Source organism: Sphaeroforma arctica (assembly GCF_001186125.1).
Source record: "Sphaeroforma arctica JP610 unplaced genomic scaffold supercont1.292, whole genome shotgun sequence".
In the NCBI taxonomy this organism is placed as follows: domain Eukaryota; class Ichthyosporea; order Ichthyophonida; genus Sphaeroforma; species Sphaeroforma arctica.
Genome location: NW_014040266.1, coordinates 22,565 through 23,051, shown reverse-complemented (window position 1 = coordinate 23,051; position 487 = coordinate 22,565). Strand labels below are relative to the sequence as shown.

Below are 487 nucleotides of genomic sequence, written 5' to 3'. Positions count from 1 at the left end.
GTGCCCATGTTTGTGGTGTCGTGCTATTTGTATTGGGATTTCGATCAAGTTACTTTAAATCGTTCTTTCGCAAGCCTGCTTATTTAGTGAGCTATCAGTGTAATTTTGAAAATTTATACTCTGTATTCTTGCAATAACCACATATTTGTCTGAATTTTAACCGACAAATAGCCCTTTATCATTTTGAAAACGCCCAAAAAGTCTGCTTGTTCCTACAAGAAAGTGAATTTCTCATGTATCCTTTTTATTATTGTGATATATATATACTATATATGTAACTATATAAATATATAAATATATAAATATATATATATACATATATATATATATATATATATATATATATATATATATATATATATATATATATATATATATATATATATATATGTGTGTGTGTATATATCTGTACATGTATATATATAAAAATATATATATATTGTAACTGTGTATATATGTATGTGAGTTTATATTTACATTTACATAT

The 487-nt window shown here is 22.6% G+C and overlaps 1 protein-coding gene across 1 annotated transcript in view; it reads right to left on the bottom strand.

Moving 5' to 3' along the window:
* Window positions 1–266: 266 nt before the first annotated feature.
* Window positions 267–487, bottom strand: part of SARC_04892 (hypothetical protein) — a gene marked incomplete at its 3' end in the record, with an annotated part of 5,283 nt that continues 5,062 nt past the window's right edge. Inside the window, exon 3 of the mRNA XM_014301253.1 lies at window positions 267–278. Coding sequence (XP_014156728.1) covers window positions 267–278 — 12 coding nt within the window. The remainder of the gene's footprint in view (window positions 279–487) is intronic.